The following is a 21,106-nucleotide window of genomic DNA, read 5'->3' as shown; positions in this document are numbered from 1 at the left end:
TATGCTGAAAGCTTCCATCAACGTAGTTGCCAGCCACGTGGAAAGCGTGGAGAAGAGGCTTCGGGCCTTCAAGAGCCGGCTTCGGGACGTCGCCGGACAGCAACCACCCGCGGGAAGCAGGAACATGGGATCACAACGGGCTGTGCAGGATCTCAGCGCGGCCTTCCTGGGATTTAAACGGGAGACGGAGGACACACTGAAGTCGGTTAGGCTGGATAACCAGGAAATCCAGAAATCCACAGAAAGAAACTCGACAATGATCGACGACATGGAAATGTATTCCAGGAGAGACTGCCTGCTGTTACACGGCATTCCTGAGACGGCCAACAATGACACGGACGAACTTGTCCTCTAGACGATCCACAATAATCTCCACCTGCAGCACGTAACCCTGGACCACATCGAGCGCTCCCACCGCATCGTCCCTCGGAGGGGAACAGTGGCGGACGCGGTCAAAACTGGGAAGAGGCCCAACATCTTCCGGCTTTGCAGCTATCGAACCAGGGACGCCATCTGGAAGAACAAGAAGGCGCTGAAGGGAACGAGAGTTCTCATCACGGAATCCCTGACTGCAGCCAGGCAGCAAGTGCTGAAGAAGGCCAAGGAGCAGCATGGCCCCAGGAACGTGTGGACTCAGGATGACAGAATCGTCATACTGAAGAACAATCGGAAGATCTCCGTCACCACGCTGGAGGAACTATACAAAGTGGAGTGAACGCGAGGGGGAAAAGAGGACGTGCTGGGAATAAGCAGCCACTCGGAACGTTTATTTTGCTTACTGAGGGCGCATCAAATTCCGCCACGTTATTGGGTAAACTCAGCTATTTTTGTGTATTAGTGTTTGTGACTGCATTATGTTAAAGAGCGGGCATCTTACACTTTTTCTGAGTAAGGTTTTGTTGTCATTGCCTTTTTAATATGTTGTGTATGTCCTGTGCAGGCCTCCTCTCTCTCTGTCTCTCTCTTTCTATATCTATCTCGCTTCACCCCTCTCTCTCCTGAGACAGGTAATTTAAACGCAACTTTGTTCTTTCAAGCTTAGATGGTTCTTGAGATATCGAGAGCTAACACCTATAAGAGATTATTTTGCTTTGCTGATTAATATCCTGAACAGTCTCCCTAAAATAAACCTCTCATTTGTTTGATTTGAATTATTTTACATTGTTTTTCTGAAACGATTGACAATTTGCGACGACAAGAATGAACGGCGATTAGATGGAATGGATGGAGGCATAGGCGAGAGAGACTCGTTAACCTGCAAGAACGTAGATCCACTGCCACCCAAATGTCTTACATCGGAGATATTCACGATCATTTAGAGTAGAGGAAGATTCTCATGTGCATGAATCATGCAGTCACTTAACTGGATCCCCCTTCCCAATTCTCCTTTATTTAAATATTAAAGAGAAGGGGAGATAGAAACAATAGGAGACAGGGGAAGACAAACAAAGGAAGACAGATAATACAAATTGGATAGAAGATGAAATAAATTAACAAACAGAGAAACAGAATGAGAAGAGACAGAAAGAGAGAAGCAGGAAGAGGAGAACAAGAAAGAGGTAGAAAGAGAGAGAAATAAATAAAGAGAGAGAAAGAGAAGAGAGAGAAGAAGAGACAAAGAGCAGAGGAAAAAGAGAGACTGGAAGAAGAGATAGAACAAAAGAAGATAGAAAGAAAAGAGCGAGAAGCAGGAAGGAAAGGAGATAAAGAAGATAAACAAACAGGAAAAGAAGAACAAAAGGAACAGAGCAGCAGGAAGAACAGAGAAGAAAACAGAGGAAAGAAATAAAAGAAGAAAAAGTGAGAGATAGGAATGAAGATTTAGATAAACAACTAAAATAAAATAGAAACAAAGGAATGTTAGAGAGAAAGAGAATACGAGAGGAAAGAAGAAAGAAAGATTCTTAACCGCCATAACCACCATCTTCATGGACTCTTGACCCTGAGCGAAAGAAAAATCTCTGTTCACCCCACTTCTTAGTTGCAGGGTGCCAAATCGTCAGTGTCAAGAGGGACCACATTGCCACGGTTGCCAGATCTCCTGGTTTTGCGGGAAAAATCCCTGTTTTTAAAGAGTGAATGAAAAATGCTTTCCGGACGCCTATTTTCACCGCTTCTATTTTACCGTTTCTTTTCGAAGTTGGCAACACTGCTCTATTGTTAGAACTCAAAACAAATGGCGATAGAGCTCTCAGTCGTACTTTCTTGTAGCTCTGTTACAAAATAAGCGAGTGTTTATTGTCGATCTGAAGAAGTTTGGCTACAATGGAAGAGTGACATTGCTGACGTAAATTAAAAACCAAGCCACGTTGATGCTTCGGTTCATTGAGGATCTGCAATTATACTAATAATTAGGTTTCAGTTACTTTAACTTAATCTGAGCATGTACACAATAAATCATTAAAATTAGCTAAGTGTCTAAAACGTATGCTCTTCTTAACTTTATTTTTTCTAATGTATTGTGTAATGTTGATTTCCAGAGTACGTTATTTGGAAATGTATTTATTGAAAATACCAGATATTATTTATTATAATATAGCGACGGTACTAAAACAAAACCTAATATGGAAGTAACAGCTACTTTTTATGAATTGTAAATTTATCTAGCTAATTTTAAAAGTAAGTAGACGAAACATTAACACAGCTAAAGTTTTGCAACAAAAGTAACATTATCAATAGTTACTTTACTACATTTAAATTGTAAACATAAAAGTTTGTACCGTGTGGAGGAGAATATAAATTTGGCAATCCTTTTTCCAAATATGTCTTTTCTGGGTGCTAAGGTGAAAAGATTTTCGCGGAATGGCCTAATGCAAGGAAACTACGCTTTGTTACAGGCTAAATTTAGAACTCTACGCTCAATTGTAATTCGTCATTTATAATTGCATTTGAATATTCTGTTTTTACCATTTTGTATTCTGTAGTAATAATGTTAATTACGAAGACTTATATAACATAGCAGAAGCATAAGTAAAACACATACACGTGTTCATATATTTATTTAATTTCATTAATGATCATTGAAGTGAGTACTTTATTTGCAAAAAGTTCGAGCAGAAAGTAATTGTTATTGAAACAGTTACTTTCTAGAATGAATAACTCTAACCTAATACACTTGTCTGTGCTGCAACTCAGTTAATTGTTTAAGAACATTTTCCGAACTCAGTTTCCTTGTCTCGGACAGTTATCCCTATTTGTCATTTACAACATCTGGCAACCCTGCCCCGAGCGCTCACTTTTTCTTTATTTTTTCAATAGTTAAAGAATCTATTACCTTCCCACTGTGCCTGTTGAAGAGCTGAACATTTTGGAATGCAAAGACAAATGTCAGAGGTAAGCAGTAAGTGACGTCATCTAATGGTTGTTAAAATGTTTCTTTTCCTGGTATGATAGAAATTTAGACTGAAAACCTCGTCAGGAATCATTGAAAGGAAGAAAATCTTTCTTACTCTTTAGAAGTTACCTGTAGAATATAATCGATGATATGAATTAAATATGTTATTGAAATACAAATAAGATTGAAAGCATTCAACGAAAAATAAAACTTCCTTTGATGCTACCTAGGTATCATACTCGTATTCACAACACGTACGCCAAGGGTCCCGGGTTCGAATCCCGGTCGGGCTTTGGTTGTTTGTGAATGTCCATTCATCAATTTCATCATTTCATTACTCATCCCCATCTTCGCAAATTAGCCAAGAGGCACAAAACGCGAAGTAAAATAAACTAAATCAATCAATCAATCACAACACGTGTACGTACAGCGTCTCTAAAAAGTCTTAGGACAGCGACATTTTATACTAGGCAACCCAACTTACACAGCGCGTTGGTGGATTGCCTATAGTGTTAGGCTCAATTCAGGGTTGCCACATGCATAGCAGATATATACTTGAAGAAAGTCGATTTTGCACTATTTTATTGTTGATGAGTCTACTACACTAAAGAAGTTAAAAAAGGAGATTTGAATGCTTCTCTAACACACGCATCGGTTTTGGCTTTCAGCGGCAGAGCCCATGCGTATTTAGAAAATGTGTCTATGACGGTCAGGAGGTATTTGTCACCCTTGTTGACTCTTTGCAAGTTCTTCAGATTACCGCTGCTCATTTCGACTCCAGGAGGCTGGAGTTGAGCATGGATTGCAAGGCCTGTAGGTCGCTCCTCAACTTTTTGACCCTGACGTCGAGCGTGAGAAGCTCGTCGCGTTTCGTGTGGGCAAAGATGTTGTTAGGCATTGCTACTATGCTTATTTATTATAGGGTAGGTGATTCGCCACTCGACGAAGAGGGGGATGAGTTTGTCGTAATCACGCAGAAGCTCGACATGCAGGCAATCGTCGGCAGACACATCGTACTTGGTGGCGCTGTCCATCTTGTCGTGCTTGATGCGATAAATATTCTTGCCGAAGGAAACCTTGATTTCACCCGCATTCTTCGGATTCACAATTATTTGAAGTTTGCCACTGATCGGAATTTTGTAGAAATTGAGGTTGTTGTTAAAAACGCAAAACGTTTTTCCAGCGTCGTCTTCGTATTTCGTCCAAATGCTGTTCAGGTGAATGATTAATAGTCTGTTGAGTTTGGACAACATGGACGGCAACAGGTCGAAGCTTGGCGATGCAGCCAGACTCAATGCTTCCATGACAGGCTGCTTTTTGAACCCGAACAAGTTCATAGGCATGGTTATTATATATATATATGTGTTTGCGTAGAGCAAGGGTGCCAGAGCATTGTCTTAATTTGTAGAAGCATTGCTAGCTGTAGGATTAGTTGGCCCCCTTTCCCTTTTACAAATTAAAAAATGCATTTTCATTATGTACAGCTCTCTCTGTGTGTGTGTGAGACAGAGGTATGCATGTTTCCATCCATAGCATATGCAATTAGTTACTAAATACGCAAAATAAGCAGCCAATCAGGGAGCCAGCGACAAGGTTTGCCAACAGCCAATCAGGGGCACACGAGATAAGCAGCCAAACAGGGTCCAAAAGGCAGAGTTTGCCAGTAACCAATCAGGCTCGTTAGTAGCCAATCAAAAGTTAGGTTGCGTGTGATCCAAGATCACATGATTGTCAACAGCCAGTCAGTTAAGTAGCAGGGGCGAAGCTGCCAGCAGCTAATAAGATGAGTTCTGGCCACACCTCCCAGTCACATGATTTCCGGCCACACCTCTCATACCGAAAGTGGACGGCTAATTCTTCTATTGCACCTAGTGAGGTTAACATACATCGTAAAAGGCTATAGCCCTCAAAATATGCATCGTAAAAGGCTACACCGAGCTGGCAACACTGCGAGTGACGCCACTTCCGGTCACATGGTTGAAAGTAGGTCAAAGAATGTGTCCAGCTCCTACCAATACTCACTACTACGTCATAAGCAGGGTTGCCAGCTCCTTGATTTAGGTTTGCTTAGGGCATGAGAAAATTATGGTATTTTTTCGGGAGCGAGTTGGCAACACTGAGGGCTACTCTTAAACGAAGCATATTACCTACTCTACACCTACACAGGAGAAAGTTTACATCCTAAGCAGTAAGAGTTAGACTAAATCTGTTTGCGAATTTAGAATGTACATCTATATGTGAATAAAAGTATCAATACAACCTATGCTCGAATCCAAGATGGCGACAGGAAGTGGGTCCATCTCGGAAAACGTTATTAAACTTACCTGAAATATGTTTACGGATATATAATATATTCTCGGATATGAGTAAAAGTCTCAATACAAGCTATGCTCGGAAATCTAAAATGGCGACAGGAATTGTGTCTACAGCCTAAGCGATAAGACAGCCAAAATCTGTTTGCGAATTTATAATGTATAATAGGATGTGAGTAAAAGTCTCAATACAACCTATGCTCGGAAATCTAAAATGGCAACAGGAAGTGGGCCAATCTCGGAAACCGTTGGTTGTAGAGAGTTCGGGTTTTCTGCATTAGCATTTGTCTTGGAGTCCAAGTTTGGTGTTTTTAAGTTCAAAAGAGAGGGGTTTGGTCCAAATGTCGATATTATGGATTTGTTAATGACAATGCAGTCTGATTCGGGGCATCTATGATAGCCTGCTTCCTGAACCCGAAGACATTCATAGGCATGTTTTTCTTTTATGCGCGCGAGTTGAAACAGCACATCAATAAGTTCCCTTTTTTGCAAATGGGGATTTTCGCCAAATGCTATATATCCGATTAGTTAGCCACATCACAATAAGGTACGGTGTCATCCATTTAGGTTAGATTAGGTCGTAATAGAGTACGATGTTAGTTTAGATTAGGGTGTGAAAGAGTAACATGAGTCGGTAACACTTCGAGCTCCATTTTTGAACAGCGTAAAAGGGTACAATAAGCTGGCAAGACTGTTAAATATGCATCTTAAAAAGGCTATGAGTTGTCTACACTGTAAAATATACATCGTAAAAGGCTAGAAGTTAGCAACACTGCAAGCCCCACTGACCCCCATTTTCGGGCGCAGAGCCGGTCCACCTACACTACTAATATTGTTCACGCAATATCAACTAGACGATATATCATCACAATATTTGGCGATATAGGAGGCGTATTCGTAAAGTAAGTACCGTTTGCAAATATTGCCGCTGTAGAGATGCAGTCGCAAACGTGTGAGTTCTCGCTGACGTCCTTCATCTGTTAGTTAGCCACAGCCACAGGCACGCGTGGGAGCAGGTCATGATTTTTTCTTCGTAGTTTTCTGAAGGTTTGAAATGTTCAAGAAAATCAATCGGCCCGCCGACTGTGAAGTCCGGTCTGTGATTTCTTTTCTCAATGCAAGAATGGTAGAATTATTGCCTAGAGGACAGACCACCAACAAAGATGCCTGCTGTGACACATTAATCCGGCTGCGTCGTGCAATTCAAAACAAAAGACGCGGAATGCTTAGCGAAGGCATTGTGTTGCTTCACGACAATGCTCGTCCGCATACGGCCGAACAAACTCAAAATGTCATCACGTAATTCGGCTGGGAACAATTTGTCCATCCGCCAACAGCTCTGACTTGGCACCAAGTGACTACCATCTCTTTCTTCATCTGAAGAAGAAGTTTCATGCTGGTCAGCGTTTCGACGAGGATGACGACGTCGAAGCAGCAGTGCATGGATGGCTTTCGTCACAGGCTGGAACATTCGATGATGATGGAATACAAAAACTAGTGCCACGCTACGACAAATGCTTGAATAATTGTGGAAACTACGTATAAAAGTAGTTTAAGGTCTGTAGAATGCAATGCAAATGAAAAAAGTACGAAACTATTTTACTTTATTTTTTACAAATTTTCGGTACTTACTTTCGGAATACGCATATCGTAACAATATTTTGGCAATGTATATCATGTTAGCAATTAGTGATGTCCACGGGACGAGACGGGACAGGCTTTTAAAAATTCGAGACGAGACGAGATGGACCATGTGTCATGAGACAAACGAATATTTTCGAGACGACACAGCATTTCCACGAGACTTCCACGAGATGAGACAGGCCAAAGTCTCGTCTCGTGGGCAACACTATTAGCAATATATCGTCATAATATTTTTGCGATATATATATTGTGTCCGTGATATACCATCATTCATATTTTAGCAATACATTTCGTGTCAGTGGTTTATCATCATGATATTTGGTGATATATATCATGTAGATGATATATTGCCAATATCATGATACGGAAAAGATATCATATTTTATTTTCTATGACTATTTTCTTGATATATCACGATATCAAAATTCCAGTATCGTCCATTCCTAATGGTAACCATTGACTGATTTGGTTTATGCTCTTCTGCCACTTTTGGCTAATTGCAAAAATGAAGATGAGTGATGATATGACTAAATTGATTAATGGGCACTCACAAAAAGTACCTATGTCCAGGCCGGTATTCAAACACAGGACCTATAGAGTCGTAGCACTATGCGCTAACCACTCTGCCAAGGCGGCTAGCTGGATGATAACCGATCATTGCTTAGAAATATCTTAGAAAAGTGGTTACTTTTCTTCCTTTCTGGCAAATTCATAACAAAACTACTCAAACGTTTGGAAAACGTTATAACAAAGTATGCATTTTAATGCAAATATCAAGGAACATGTATTTACAAAAATAAAATTGGAAAATATTTAGCAATTATGCACTATATTGAAAAAACTGAAAATCTGTATCTTACTTGTTACGTTTTGGTATTTAGACACACTAATAAAAAATCAACAAGCAGATAGATAAACAAATCTTCATTTATTAGCAAAATATTTTTTAAAACATTCAAGATATCGGAAACGAAATCCAATATAAAAGATGTACAAACTGCTCACATGAGGTTACATCATGGAAACTCATCTGACAAGTGCATCATACTTACTGGAAATACATTCAAATTGATACAAACTATGATTGGTCAAAACATCCATAAAACTATTCAAATCTCACTTGGAAATGAGCTTGTACTTATTTTAGATACATGTGCTCCATCAGAACATTCATAAACACATGAACAATGATGAAAGAAATGAAGAGCAAGGAAATATAATTAATGAGAGAATAAACATGCTTTAGTCTTTAAAATAACACCAATCTATTATCATATAAACAAACAAAAACAGGTTTTCTAAAAAAAATGTATTTTACTTGAAGTGGAACGTCTCAACATAAAAATTCAATACGAAGGTCAAAAAAATGAAAATCTTAATTTAGTTTTGAACATGTAAAACCTAATCAAAGAATCGCTGTCACATAATTATAGGCACTATGACACAATCATAATTATAATAATGTAGGTATGATTAATACAGACAATTTAAGGAACAAAAATATTATATATTCATCTTTTATCACATGGTGCACAACTCAATATGAATACAGTGTGTGCAAGGCTATAGTCTTCACACAAAAAATTAATGAGTCCAAAATAAAACTAAAAATACAACTGTTTTACTTCCTCGACAGTCACAGACACTCACATATGCATTCAAATGCAATGATTAAACTAATGGATAGCTTGCTTGAGTTGCAATGCCACAATGATTGTCACGGTTACGAGCCATCATTATATATCCCTCGTTTCCCCAGTCGGTGCTCCATGAGTTTTTAACGAGCCAATAATCTTGACCGTTATTGTGAGTGCCATAACCGACGACAAGTACAGCATGGTCCAATACTGTGCTGTTACATTGGGGTTCGTAGTACACTCCTGCAAGAAAGAAAAATGAAATAATTTGAATCAGAAGGAAGCTAAATACAAATAAATTGTAGGCAACTGGTATGGCATATCGGTGCATTAGTCTATTGATAACATTACAAACCTGATTTATCTATAGACAGCTTGTAATTTTGTTTGTCACTTTGTTTCTATGAAGAAAATATACCTCGTACATCCTGCTTTTATAAAATCCAAATATGAAGTTTCATTTGCAATGGTAAAACCAATTGCAGTCACCTAGTCACAAACATTACAGAGTAAGCATTCAGAGAACATTTGCAATTTTATATCGGAACAGTAGAATATCAGTTACCAGTAAATGTTTGTAATGGTACTTTAACAGTATGCCAAAAATTTCATATTGGTCCAATCATAATAAATTTTAAGTCTCTAATACTAGGTCATATTTTCGATGCATAAAAATGACAAAATTAGCACTTTGGATTTTGTAAAATTACAATATTTAAACGGACTCCAAAACCTTTCTGTTTGAAAGTTTAATAAAAGCCAGCATATTACCCATATTTAATTCAATACAGTACACTGTATTGTCCTGCAGAAAGAAAGAGCCTTAATAAATTGCTTTGTTGTAATAGTTTCAAATGTCTTACATCCATATATCAGAGTAAAATCTGAGGATAGTTATAAATACTATTACACAAACACAAAGTTTAACATTTGTATCCAAAAGTTTTTTTCCAGCCAACTCCATGCTCAGATAGGCTAATCTGGACTGGAGCTATGGTCTAAAGTGGGATCGAAAGTGAATCCAAAGCACAGAGCAAAGTGCCTCCACTGTGAACAAAACACAGTACCTCTTGATAGCAAGGCAACAGCACTAGCACTATGCCATCAGGGACATCTCAACATTTATATTCAAAAAGCTAGAAATTTCAATGTTTTCATATTTAAAAATAATGTATATTGGAACGGCTGTTTGAAGCTACACCTTTATGCTTGTGCTGCTTGGCTTTAAACCTGGCCATAAAACCAAATTGCCAAAGTTGTAAACTTTGTCGCCAAATCATAGCTCTCTATTAATAAAAACCAAAAACAAATCTTTGAAGGGCATAAAACAAAATTTTTAACTTTAACCTGGTTTATAGCTATGACCAGGGCCGTACCCAGGATTTTTTTGAGGGGGGCCTAGCTAGAAACCTGGATATATATATATATATATATATATATATATATATATATATATATATATATATATAATTGTCATGAAATATGTCAATTATTAAATAATTTATTAATATAATTAATTAATTAATTTATATATATTTATAAACATATATAGATAAATTAATTTGCTAATTTATAAACTAGTAAATTAATTCCTTTAACGACTGGTTCAAAATATCAAGAAATTAGACGGTAGGTGAAATGGTTTTAATAAGTGTTAGATATTATTTAATTACTGCTTTTTATTAAAAATGATCATTAAATGTTCATAATTTATTGTATTATGTTTTATAATGGTGTAAATCTATTAACAGTCTCTCGAAAGGAAAGGTCAGGTCGGTCTAATTTCTATGTTCCAGGGTCCTAGGGTGACAATGACAACCACCTTATAATATTATATAATTTTAAAACCTTATATATGGCTCTAGATGTACGTTTTTACCCCATGCTGTTACCAACCCTAAACAGACAGAGAGAGAGAGAACCAGAGATGTATGCAACATTCACACACAGGCTGACGTCATTCTTTGTTATTCCTTCTTTGTATGTGTTTATGATGTTATTCTTAGTAAAGTATGTTTGAAGTCGAAAATAATTGTTTATCTTGTTTGTTATAACACAAACTCTTACCCTCGGAAATTTTTACTGGGAGGAAAATTTTAATAGAACAAGATCGTTGGTGGGAAGGTGGGAGATCCCCTTCCGCCATGGGATTTCATATCTTGAATGTGACCACCAACGCTATGGAATTATCCTTATAATGAAGAACATGTCTGAATGTGAATTAACCACAAAAATAAGACATTTTCTCATCAAGACTGCAGTTCGAAAAAAGTCAAATCAGGGAGTAAATATGGTGAACTGTCTCGACCGAATTGGAACATTTAGTAGCTTCGCATAAATTGTTATAAAAATAAAATTACTAAATATATTTGGCTGCAGACTTCTTGAGTCTGCCTCTCTCCAGAGACAACCCATTCATTTATACAACTAGAGGTTTGCATCAAAATATTCCATGGCTCGAGGGGGGGGGGCATGGCCCCTTGCCCCCCACTGGGTATGGGCCTGTTTATGACCGCAAAAGAACAGCTCTTTTCGTCGAACAAAGCCACCGTCGACTTGGCACAAGTTCAAAGTATACTCACCAAAAATAGCAAACTTGAAATTTCTACATAGGTACAAAACTAAAAATTGTAGTTGCATTTTGTAACTTGTAACTGCTAATCTTGAACACTGACTGGAACTGTAAAGCAGTTTCACTTATTATCAGGGAGTACATTACACTCGGAAAATTTCCTGCTTTGTCATATCTCCAGGTATTTACACATGTTTTAAAGGTTTAAAAAGTTGTATTTGATAACATCCTGACCTGAAAAAACCTTTGTTGCTTAGTTGTAATGTCATCGCTTCTAACTAAAGAAGCTAAGGTAAATATCCTGTAACTTACTTAACAAACCACTCGAATTCCAACTTACCCTCAGAATATAATTGAAAAGATGTGTGGTTAGCATCAATTGCTACTGAAATTGGTCCGACGGTAGCAACTGCAGATTTCAACTTTTCCTCATCACCACTTTCAATGTTCTTATAGCCAACATCAGATGCTCCCTTATCAGAAGATTTGTATCTGCACTTATCATCCTAAAACACAAAGAAAAATAGATTTATGTACTTTGTAATGAACAAATATTCTTCAAAGTTATGAGCTATGATGTTTACTTACATATATAAACACTACATACACAAATAAAAAGTAATTTGTGTGAGGAGCTTACATTTCTTGTACATATGTTATTTATTGCACACAGTATTACAGTGCACTTTAATACACAATAACATATATTACTGATATATCATAATCCTCAAAACGAGTGGTATGGCGTGACTTTTTCAAACGTGTTACCGGCCATCAGTACGAAAATTTTACCTGCTAGACGTTATCATCTCTCCCTAAGAAAAACAAAATGCCTTCTATCTAGATTTTTGGTCATTCGTTCTCTCTCTCTCTCTTTTTTCCGCTCAGTGATTTAGCTACAAACACTTCTAGAAATATCTTCCACTCTTGAGACAGTTACCACGAAAATCCAACTAATAGTTGTCGAGCGTTGTCAATTCTTCATCTCTGTTTCTTTTCAATGTGGTGGGAAGGAGAGGAACAACATAGTTTGACGTTTGTTAGGTGTTGGTGAGCAGACGACAGAATTCCGCTTCTCCAGCAACAGGGAAGGAAGTCCAGCCGTACGTACTACTGTTGCCAACGTAGTTTTTTGGAGTAAGGTTTGTCCTACTCTCGAAACGCTCCAAGGAACTATATTTTCTTCTATTACCTAACTGATCTTACTTGTAGTTAAATCCAGCCTGGGCTTTTCAGTCTAGCTCTAGTTGCTTCAGAGAAACAGTATCCTCATTTTTAGGTGCGATTTAGCTCTTCACTACCTGCCCGACAACTGGGCCCCTGAACAGGCATATGAATAACTCTGTAGCACACATAGCCCCAAAGTCTTCTCCTGCATTGACATCCTCTCCTCTGTTACCTCTTCAGGTACAGCGCCTTGAATAACGTAGTGTGGAAAACGGCACTGTTCTGGGCTCTCTGGTTGGTTCCACTCGAATATGATACCGCTAGAGGCGCTGGTGTAGGTACAGCTGCATGGTCTTCGTCTGCTTATAATGGAAGTAAATGGAGTTTTTGCTCCAACGTCAGGTTCTTTTACATGAAGCATTTCTATGAATGTGATAATTGCTATGCTATTTGGCACAGTGGTTGTGAATATATTAACGAACATTCTAGACAGTCGACCACGTCCTGTTATCGTTACTTTCATTAATAATACAGGACAAAATATACGCGTGAAATGCTCTTGGTAACTACATTTTTGTGTATGAATTAGGTTCGTTATTATTATCATCGTCATCATTTGTTTTAAAGATAAACACACTGAAGCAGCATTTGTATTTTTGGTCTCATTTCTTCCCCTTGAAACTAATCACGGAGATGATGATACTGATGATTGCATGAAACGAAAAGGGGAAACTAACAAAACTTCCTTAATGCCATCGACATGAGTGTAAGGAAACTTTCAGAACATTAGGACAAGCGACACGGGATGTTCACACTGAAGTGACTAGTGACACAGACACTTTCAGACTGTAAAATGGCATTCATTGCACATGAGGGTCCAAACAGCAAAGGACACGTTCATATGCCGTATTCGCGTGCTACTTGTTACTTCGGTCTGAAAGCTCCTTAAAGGAAGGGTGCTCAGACCGAAGCGACGCGCTATAGGGGGAGTTCCCAACGAAGTTACAAGCGACATGCTGCCTTCAGTCTATTAGCAAGCGTTTCCTGATAATTATGCAAAGAGCAGATCTAGGCAACATGATAAATCGCATGTTATAACAACAGATCTAGGCGACAAGATAAGCCACACGTGTCACTTACGTGTCGCTCATAGTGGGCCCTTTTCCCCAATAGCTTGCAACGTGTTGCCGTGTTGTTGTTCGCGCATGCGCGATGCAATGAATGTCTTCCTTTAGGGAGATTGCGCACCAAAGCGACAAGCGGCACGCAACACTTATCGTTTGAGGATTTCACCAACAGAACGCTAGCCTGTGCCGCCCGCCATGCCGCTGCGATGTGAAATGTTTCTCTTGATTGGCTCGTTTCCAAGTGACATGTGTCGCGTGTCGCTTCGGTATGAAAGTTGCCTTGGACTGAAGGACCCGTGTCGCTTTGGTGTGAAATCCCCGTATCGTTTGTCGCGTGTCGCTTTGATCTAAAATCTCCTTAAGGAAAGAGCTTGTGTCCCTACGGTTCGACAAGCTGCATTGATTGCCAACGGCTCGCTTCCAAGCGACACGTGTGGTGTGTCGCCTCGGTATGAAATATCTCTCAGGATACTACAGTAGAGCGTCGATTATCCGAACGTCGGTCAACCGAACGACCGCTTAACCGAACTGTGTACTCGCTCACTTTCAGATATCTGTAATGAAAAAAGTACGTGACTTAGCTGCTCGTAAGCGTGTAGGCTTGCTTAGACAGACCAAAATAAAGGATTTTTTTAAACGTTAATTTTGTGTACTGTGTGTATTGTTCATGCAAAATGCGTATGTAATATGTATATATATTTTTGTTTAATAAACTGTACCACATACTATATATTCCTACTAAAGTTGCCTTTGTACGTTACTTTGTAATACATACTTAAAGAGATGCCTGTTTTTATGAATAAATTTACTGTACAGTACTTCTTTTTGGCAAATAAACATGTACAGTTCGATTATCCGAACAAACCTGTTTTCCGAACACCCATGTCCCCCAATTACTTCGGATAATCGACGCTCTACTGTATTTATATTCTAATAATATAGAAAAATGAAATCTAGTTCACAATCCAACACCTGACGTCCGGAATGACATTTGCGATGTTTATTCTTATGTTAAGCATGCTTTTTTTTTTTTACACACACAATTTAATGCCATTTCGTGACTGCAAATCTCTCCACAAATATAACTGCTTCCATCAATTCACGTACCACCTTTCAAGACAAACAAATCTACACAATATATTCCAAAAACTAACTAGGTTAAGCCGCATTACTTTCATAAGAAAATTAGCAGCTTTGCTGATCGTACTGACGTCTATGTTGTCATCGTCTCGCGACGTATCTTGGGTCGTTTTCCACACTACGTTATTCAAGGCGCTGTACTTCAGGCAAGCAGAACCTGTATCCCTCTGCATTTCTGTCGGCTACAGATAAAATTTCCTCTGCAATTTCTACTCGACAGCAACACTGCTCGTTAACGTATTTAACAATGTTGATATTTTATTGAAACAACTTTTTAATTCTTCACATTTTGCTGTTACCTGCGGTAACACCGGTTACATGCTCTGCTCAAAACTTTTAAATGAAATGCACCACCTTTTTTCAGTATCATCAAGCGCATTGTGAAAACATTCTTTTAAGATAGCAACAGAAATTCTGATTGACTGACTTGGATTATTTAACTTCACTTTTGAATAATTGCGAAAATGAAATTGACGAAGGAAAACTACAAATAACACCCACACAGCATTAGCATTACTTTTGAGGAAAAAACAGTTTAAAAGTGTCATAAACATGTGTATTGTAGAATATTAACCCTTTCTATTATTATTTCAAGTCATATTGGGCAGATTCCATGGAAACGTTTAAAACTATTGGGAGTAAACTTGGATAAGTTGCATTTTTAATAACTTTGAATCAAGTTGTTAAACCCTCCTTTAATCTCAGTGCAGTTAATACCTCCTTCGAGGACTTGAGAACCATTAGAAAGATTAATCATAATCACCAGGTAGGGAATGTTTATGTTGTGTATGTATGTGTAAATACATATTTATGTTTGAAGCTGAAATCAGTTAAATTTTGTGTTATCATTGAGCATCAAGGCACGTAGACTCGAAAAATTCAGTTTAAATTTTTCATATTTGTACATATATTAGCATTTGGCTCAGATTTGACATATTTTTGTTATTCATATATATCATTTCCATATTTCAGAACATTTCTCAACATATACTCCATATTCGCACAATAACTACATGTTCCCGTGTAACCGAATTGGGTTAATTTCTTTTTAATAAAGTCCCAGTTGCTCATTGCTAACCCCACAGTCGTTACCAGTTGTGCGTCCGACAGCAGCATCAGAAGCAACGATTTTGTGGCACATGGATGGAATTCGCTTCTGGTTTCTGTTCAAGACAGTCACAGTAATAGTTGTATCTTTTGTTTTAAGGCCACTTTCTGCACAGATAGGCTAATATTGACTGAACATACAGTTTAAGGTGGGATCTGTACCACCATTTGCTTTAACTGGGTTTCGAACCCGAGATCTCTTGATTACGAAGCAACGATATTACCACAATACCGTCGGAGACACCCTAATATATATATATATATATATATATATATATATATATATATGCAGTCTTTATAACTACTAATTCTTATTAATTATGTATTTTTGTAACAAGGAATTCCCTATATTACTAACATAAGGGGAAAAAAACCGGAATCATTGAAATCAACATTTAGCCAATGAAAACGCATTGAAGCATTGCCAAAACAAAATTTAGACTTTGTTTAACCATGATCTACATTTTTATGCATATATAATTGTATAATACCATAGACAACCATAGACAAAATATTAGAAACATTACACACATTAACAAGAACTCACCTCTGCTTCATACGGGTATGTGTCTTCTGTGTCAATTCCTTTGTTGGCTTTCACGTATTGGAAAGAATCCTCCATCGAACCCCCATTGCAACCATCGTTACCAAAACTCACAGAACAGTCAATTAAATTCTGCTCACTAAGAGACACTAACTTCTTTGTCTTCCTAAAGTGTTGACCTTCTAGAGATCCAGTCTGTAATGAAAAAAGGTAAAATATGCACAAAAAAAGCGAACAAACAGACATAGACTAAAAACATAAATTTAGGGTACTAGAAAACTGAGCAAGTAGACTGGATTGGATGCAGGGTGTGTAGCTACAGTGTTAAAATGGGTGAATGTGTGCACCCCTACACATACGGCCTAATTTTATGTGTAATATGGGATTGATTTAGTCACTTGGAAGAAAAACTCACTCACAGTTACATCAATTAATTTCAAAGCAAGATCACAATGAAGTTAGTAGCTCCACAATTTCCTCACAATGGTGGGTAGCCACCGGTCTCATACACTAACCGAAATCTCAGGAGAAAAGTTCATACATTTCACCTCAGGAGACTCGATTCAGCGCATGTCCTGTAGACCGAGCACAAAGCCTTAGTCCGCATTGCCACAGGGTGCAATTAAAGTTGTAACAGCTAATGTTTTTGCTTAAAAATTATATTGCACGAAACGAAAGTATGATACCTGAAGACAATTAGCCTAACCTATTCAAAAACTATAAATATTATCATCATAAAACAAAACTGGCTCAACTTATTCATGGGATTCATTATGCTAAGAGCACTAACCCTAACCCACTGTCAATAACTTACAGGTGAATTATTTTTCATATTAAAATACAACTTGACAAAACATGCAAAGAACGCAATTACTACAAAATTTCATAACAGTACCAAACACAACACGTTTTGCAGGTGGTAGCACAAGTCTAGTCTGCAAGCACCAACAAATTGCTGCTTACTGTAAAGCACATATATGGTAACATATCAGAAAGAATAATCATTCTGCATTTAGGCAAATAGCAAATTCATATGAGAGAACCAAGACAAAATTCAAATTAATATGTTACACTTAATATAGATATGAATGAAAATGACAATAATGAAGCAGAGAGTGAGTAATGCGTGTAAAATAATTCAAGTCCTGGCTGAGCCTGCATTTTTTTCTGGAATTTCTATGCATTCCATCTCCCGTCTGAACCAAACCATCAGGTAGTACAAGAAAATAGATAAAGATAAATGAAACACCTTCAATAATCTTCCAACTAGGCAGGCTGCATGGAAATGTACAACGAACAACATGAGGAAGAGTGACATCAAGCAGGGACAAATTTTGTAAAAAAAAAAAAAAAAATAATAATAATAATCGCTTTGCACCATCATATTATTTGCTGTGCTTACTTGATGTGGTATATCTGCTCAGCAAAACAAGGATCAGTGGTGTTCCTTTTATCTTTCTCCCCAAATAACCCATAAACGTTTTATACAATACCCTTCGCTTCCAAGATAAAAATGACAGCAAAATACCCTCATATATACACAAATCAGAATCTTTACGAAATTCTAGATATCATGGGATTTTCATCTATTCCGTTGGGTTCTGTAGGTTTTTTTTTTTTTTTTTACTAATTTAGATATAAAATTCATGTGGAAGTCACGTAAAATTTCCAGTGTGAATAAATCATATAATTCAAGGCATTCCTGGTTCAGTACCAAGTAGTACACACAAAATCGAATGAAACGCCCCCCCTTACGGTTATGCAATCCGGAAGTTTATATCATCTAGTTTCGCCTGGTAGAGTAGTTCCCGAGAGGAGCAGTGTTTCCAAACCTATAACCGTAGTGTTTCCAACCCTGTATTGGTTGGTTGGTTGTTGATTTGGTGTTTTTAAGTCCACAATGCACAGTATGAGTAATCGGAACTGGACCTACAGTTTAAAGTGGGATCCGAATCACTTTGTGCCTCCACCGGGACCCCTTGATTACAAGGCGATGACGCTACCACTGCGCCATCCAAGCCTGTATTGCTTCGTAGAAGACTAAACCCTCACGTAAACTTCTTCATTCGTGAGTTACGTTTGGTTTACAGACTCACATTACAGGACACTCTTTTCCTGAATTGCATGTTGTCTGGAGCATTTATTTTTCCTTCTGCGGAGAAAATTCTGTTATTATTTTACATCTTATTTTTCGCAGCTTCTCTACCATTTATTGGCTAATCGCAACAATGAGGATGAATGATGACTCGATGAAATTGATAAAAGGACAGTCATAAAGGAACCATGGGGGGCTAGATTCATATTATTATTATTACTAATATCTTTATTTTTTTACTTTACTTTTGGCTAATCGCAACGATGAGGATTAGTGTATGATAAAATTCATGAAGGAACACTCATAAACAATCATATCCAGGCCGGGACTCGAACCCGGGAATTTCGGCAGCGAGATCAAAAGCCGACGGCTTACCACGCTCGGGCAAAGCGGCGGCCAATTATTATTAGTGCATACAATCATGAAACGGATGAAAATTAAAATGTTAAAATAGTTGCCTACTTTCTTTTTTTAAGCTTGCAATATAAACCCATACTGCACGAAGCCAAATTGTGGGAATACGAAACAGAACCAAGTTAACATATCTTGACCGTGGAAAGTGTTAATACAAAATCTAGAAAAGAGCCATGTAATAGTTGCCTGATTGCTTTTCCATTTGTTGTATGGGAAGAATTGTCTGAAATGTGTGTGTAGTGGCAGGCAAAAGAGAATACAAAGATCGAATAGAGAGGCAACACTGTCACTGTTCTGCACTGCACAGACAACGCGTCTCATCGAGTGGGCGGGGCACTGTGGGTGCGAGCGAGCTGCTGTTGCTTCTGCAAAAAGAACACTCACAAACAACTGAATGACGCTCCGCATAAAATCTTTTCAATCGAGAAAGGATTTGTTGAGGAAGTGAATTGAAATATAAACGCCAGAATTTGGTCTAAGCCTATAATGGTTACTCGCAATAAGAGCTGATCAATTTTTACATTTGGTTTTTGGTTTGAGTTGGTGTTTTAAGTCCACTTTGTGCACAGTAAGGCTAATCGGGACTGGACCTACAGTTTAAAGTGGAATCCGAACCACTATGTGCCCCCTCCACCGGGTATCGAACCCGGGACCACAATTTTTACATGTGGAATTCTGTAATGAAAGAGGCAACAGGCCGCACTCCACACCTTTAGCCTGGTAACACTAATAAATCATCTCATTATATGCTTTCGGTTATGCTGATAGTCATGTTTAATTTTACGCTTTACTTTCATGAAGATATTGTAGCAATATAATCATTCCGCTCCATTTTCGTATTCTCAATTGAACTCGCACTATTTTTTTCCAGAAGTTGAGCCCCACCTCCTTTCTCACACCTTAAAAATTCTTGGGTAAGAGGCTACAAACTATACTAAAACTGAATTACAGACAATACTTTACGACTCAAAGTGACGTGACCTAGAACGTAGTGAAAAATCACTGGTGCAAATTTCAACGTAATGATGATAAAATGAAGGTAGGAAAATGGATGTGCTACAAAGTTTTACATACATACACACACATAGTTAGTTCCGTGTAGAAGATATTTCTTCACATTTTTCTCACCTTGGCTTCCTTGAATTCACGAAACTGTAAAGCCATGAACGCGTTAACCCCCTATAATCACGGAGTCCCAGGTTCGATTCCTGGTGGAGACAGAACTGCCTAGTGGTTCGGATCACACTTTCAACTGTAGGTCCCACTTCGGGTAGCCTTTCTGAGCATGAAATGGAATTAAATCAAAATTGGAACACGATAACCCATCACAACACACGCGCAGAGGGCGTTGAACTTAATGACTGACAACTATTATATACATCGAACTTTCAGCGAAGCTGGAATAAAGTCTATTTGTCATGCCAAATAGTGTGAATTTTCAGTCTCGTGGTGCCTTCTATACAAAGTGAACGCAAGTTATCTAAAAAAAAAAAAATCAAATATGAGGGTGAGTCGAGCTATGTTTCATTCAATAAGACTCTTCACTTCAAACTTATTTTGCTCTATAGCTCTCGATTTCGAATGGGCATCTAAGACTGGTTGCTTAGCGGACCGGATTTGGAAAAAATCACGGACTGTCATAGTTCCAATCACACTACAGACATAGCAAACATTGTTCGTGTGAAGATGAGAGAAGAGGTGATATCTTGATATGTCTCGAAATATATAGATAGAATATATAGTCAATCAAAAAGAAAAACAATGGATAATGTCCAATTAAGTCGAAACGCTGTTTGAACCGGTTTTCATTCACAGAGCAGAAGGGTTATTTTGACAAAATCCTGTTTCCCTGCTGCCTGCTTCGGGGAGAAGGGCTTTGTAAAGTTGCCGCTTCTTGCCCAAGAGGTAGGCCTAATTCGTTGTTTGGCCACGAGTTCCTTCGTAGGTAAACGCGGCAACAGATGATCACTGCCATAAAGGTGGTTCCCGCGCCGGCTGAAAGAGCGACGGGAA

General features: G+C 38.2%; 1 protein-coding gene across 2 annotated transcripts in view; it reads right to left on the bottom strand.

Moving 5' to 3' along the window:
* Window positions 1-8,711: 8,711 nt before the first annotated feature.
* Window positions 8,712-21,106, bottom strand: part of LOC145982466 (procathepsin L-like) — a 159,544-nt gene continuing 147,149 nt past the window's right edge. For both annotated transcript variants that reach the window (XM_083115937.1, XM_083115936.1), the window contains exons 5-7: window positions 16,588-16,779; window positions 11,840-12,005; window positions 8,712-9,170 (exon numbers count right to left, since the gene is read on the bottom strand). In XM_083115937.1, coding sequence (XP_082972063.1) covers window positions 8,962-9,170; window positions 11,840-12,005; window positions 16,588-16,779 — 567 coding nt within the window. In that variant the 3' untranslated portion in view covers window positions 8,712-8,961. The remainder of the gene's footprint in view (window positions 9,171-11,839; window positions 12,006-16,587; window positions 16,780-21,106) is intronic.

This window comes from Lepisma saccharinum, unplaced genomic scaffold, assembly GCF_977018435.1.
Source record: "Lepisma saccharinum unplaced genomic scaffold, izLepSacc3.1 HAP1_SCAFFOLD_184, whole genome shotgun sequence".
NCBI classification, from domain to species: Eukaryota; Metazoa; Arthropoda; class Insecta; order Zygentoma; family Lepismatidae; genus Lepisma; species Lepisma saccharinum.
The sequence above is the reverse complement of the archived record's forward strand: the minus strand, read 5'-3'. Positions and strand labels throughout refer to the sequence as shown.